At 38.2% G+C, this 2652-nt stretch overlaps 1 protein-coding gene across 1 annotated transcript; it reads right to left on the reverse strand.

Moving 5' to 3' along the window:
- Window positions 1–170: 170 nt before the first annotated feature.
- Window positions 171–2648, reverse strand: LOC106943799 (3-mercaptopyruvate sulfurtransferase-like; the record flags this gene model as incomplete). Its single annotated transcript, XM_015027093.1, has 2 exons — window positions 171–895; window positions 2519–2648. Coding segments are annotated over 2 exons (429 nt in total), but the record flags the coding sequence as incomplete, so codon positions are not given.
- Between the last annotated feature and the right edge of the window lie 4 nt (window positions 2649–2652).

The raw sequence follows: 2652 nt of genomic DNA on the forward strand, positions 1-2652 counted from the left end.
AATAAACATTTTGGATTCCACATTAGATAAAAACTCTACACTTTACAAATGTATGAATAGAAATTACAAGCAGATAGGCTTGCAATTCTCTTCTTTTTGACTTTTTCTAGTGACGTTTTATGCATATAAAGCTTAACATATTTTCCATCTTTTGAAGAAAAAAAAGCACATTTACCCAAGATAACATTTTATTTATTTTATGTCTCAGAAACAAAAGCAAATCGTGCATAATTACATATGGACATTAATCAAGGAATGTAACATCCCTGCTGTCCGATGATACCAGAAGAGAAACAGATAAGAAATTATACATAGATCTGTTAAAAAAGTCCTATCTGCATAATGTCAAAATGTTTCATAAAATGCTCTTCAGCTGCAGAAAACCTACATCTTCCTCTGTTAACTTACATTTATAAAGCACTTCATTTATGTTAAAAGTTTTTTTAATAGCATTCTCTATCATCCCAACATTAGTAAATGAAAATATACACCCTGCAGCATAAGTTAAGTGTTGTACTCTTACTTTCCACAGCAAACAGACTAGTCCCATTTCAAACAGCAACCTAATCCGGCTCCTAGCTTATTTTAAAAATGGTTTAGGCCTTCTTTCCCTCCCCCTCAGAGATGATGAGCTCTGGAGAAGCCCTCTTGAACCACTCCACCCACGCGCCGTCGTAGAGATAAAGATCGGTGTGTCCAAGCCGGTCGGCAGCCAGAAGAACGTGGCAGGCGGTGACTCCCGAACCGCAGGAAGCCCAGATCGGCTTTTTCGGGTCCACTCCAGCGTTCTCAAAGAGCTTGGTCAGGGCCTCGGTGCTCTTATGCTTTCCATTAGATTCCAGGAAAGTTGTGTAGGGCATGTTGATTGCTCCGAGGAAATGCCCAGACTGTATATCTGAGGGGAGATGGATAAATGGGGAAAGAGTGTCAAAAAATTATTTTGTTTTCAACTAGTAAAGTTCAAGAACTGCAAGAAGCCGAACTTTCAATGAAGTCATTTGGCTCATAAAACGTTCAGAGTTCACATTGTAGTGCTTTCCTGCTGTAGTAATCAGACTGGTAAATTTGTGCACTGTCATTGTGAGTAAAAACAACTGTGTGTAGCAACGGGGCGTGGCTGCCAAGGGAAGCTTCATCTCCAAGCCAACAAGCTTTTCAGGCCTCATATCAGCTCTCAGTATCGCTGAACCAGGATGACAATGATTTTTAGCCAAGATTTATGGTTTTATCCCAACAGAAATCGTAACTTTTAAGGACAATAGAAAAGAAATGACAACATAACATTATTGACGGCCTCATATTCACCAAACTCCTGTTAGTTATAGAATTTATTTTAAGGTTTCATTGCTGGTTTTGAATAGTTTGGCCCCTCATCAACCGGAACTTTTACATATTTATCAATAGCATTGGGGGAAATCAGTACTTTGATAACCTAATCTAAATGTGATTTTACCTTTGCAGTCACAGCTCCATTTTAGTCTAATAATAATCTGAAGTGGGAATGAAGACCCACCTAATCTTGTTTGCATTCAACAACTCAACTTTATTGTTGTAGCACTGTGTTCTCTAGAGATGCACCAAGAAAACGGCTGGAAACCGATTGTTGGAAAACTGAAAAAATTTAGTAAAAATTAGTGCAACCGCGTCATGGTAACATTACTCCTAACTGTGGAAGTTGTTACTGAAGGAAGAAGGTGAAGGAAGAAGGTTTATCATTTGCAGTATCAGTGGTGTGCTTCACATAAAGTCAGAAGTAAAGACAGTAAAAGTATTTAAAACAAAGAATTCTGAGATGAAGTGTGAGAGAGTGAGTCTTTCAGCCGATAACAGGAAGGCAAACTGTATTACAGAAAATTTTCTCCATTTCATTCTTTTGAGCTTTCAACGTCTATGATGGAACATACTAGATTTGGAAACTTATAGGCTAGATGACCCAAGTAACTAGCAATGCTAATTTTAGTTTTTTTACATTTCAACTCCATTCTTATTTTGTCTTAATAGTATAATCCTGTTTTACAGAGACCTTCCACTCCCACTTATAAAATAAACAGTTTTCAATGCTGTGCTTATATTTTACCTCTTAAAAGAGAAATGAAATTAACCTGAAACCAATATCTTCAAGTCAACGCCTTATCAAAGATCAGTCATTGACCACAAAATGCTTACAAGCACATCTCCAGTAATTACTTTATTTCTGTCTATCACAACTGATTTTGCATGCTTTTTATGGTTTTATGGAGTGACAACAGATAACTCTTGATTATTTTTAATTAACTCCTTTCCTTTACAACCTCTTCCTGCCACAAATAAAGTTGACCTCTTGACTCAAAACCAGTAAAACACAGTCAGTCTGGCTGGCTGTAGTCTGTGGCATTGAGTCTTTGGACTATCCCATGTCAGGTTTCATTTTCAGCCCATTTCCTACATAAATTGGTCTCGTGTGATTCTAGGATTATTACACAAGCACATTAAGCATTTATTAATGTTTGTTAACAATGCATTTTTAGGCCCTCCTCACCTCCTCTTGGTTCTGGGTCGGTACCCTGGAACCTGCCACCAGACCTGGCGTCCACCACCTGGACCTTCTTGGTCTTGATGTTCTCCAGCACATCTTCATAGCTCTTCACCCAGGACTGGTTCAGGCTCGCCTTG

This window comes from Poecilia latipinna, unplaced genomic scaffold (assembly GCF_001443285.1).
Source record: "Poecilia latipinna isolate Pla-1442-1.1 unplaced genomic scaffold, P_latipinna-1.0 Scaffold5994, whole genome shotgun sequence".
Classification (NCBI taxonomy): domain Eukaryota; kingdom Metazoa; phylum Chordata; class Actinopteri; order Cyprinodontiformes; family Poeciliidae; genus Poecilia; species Poecilia latipinna.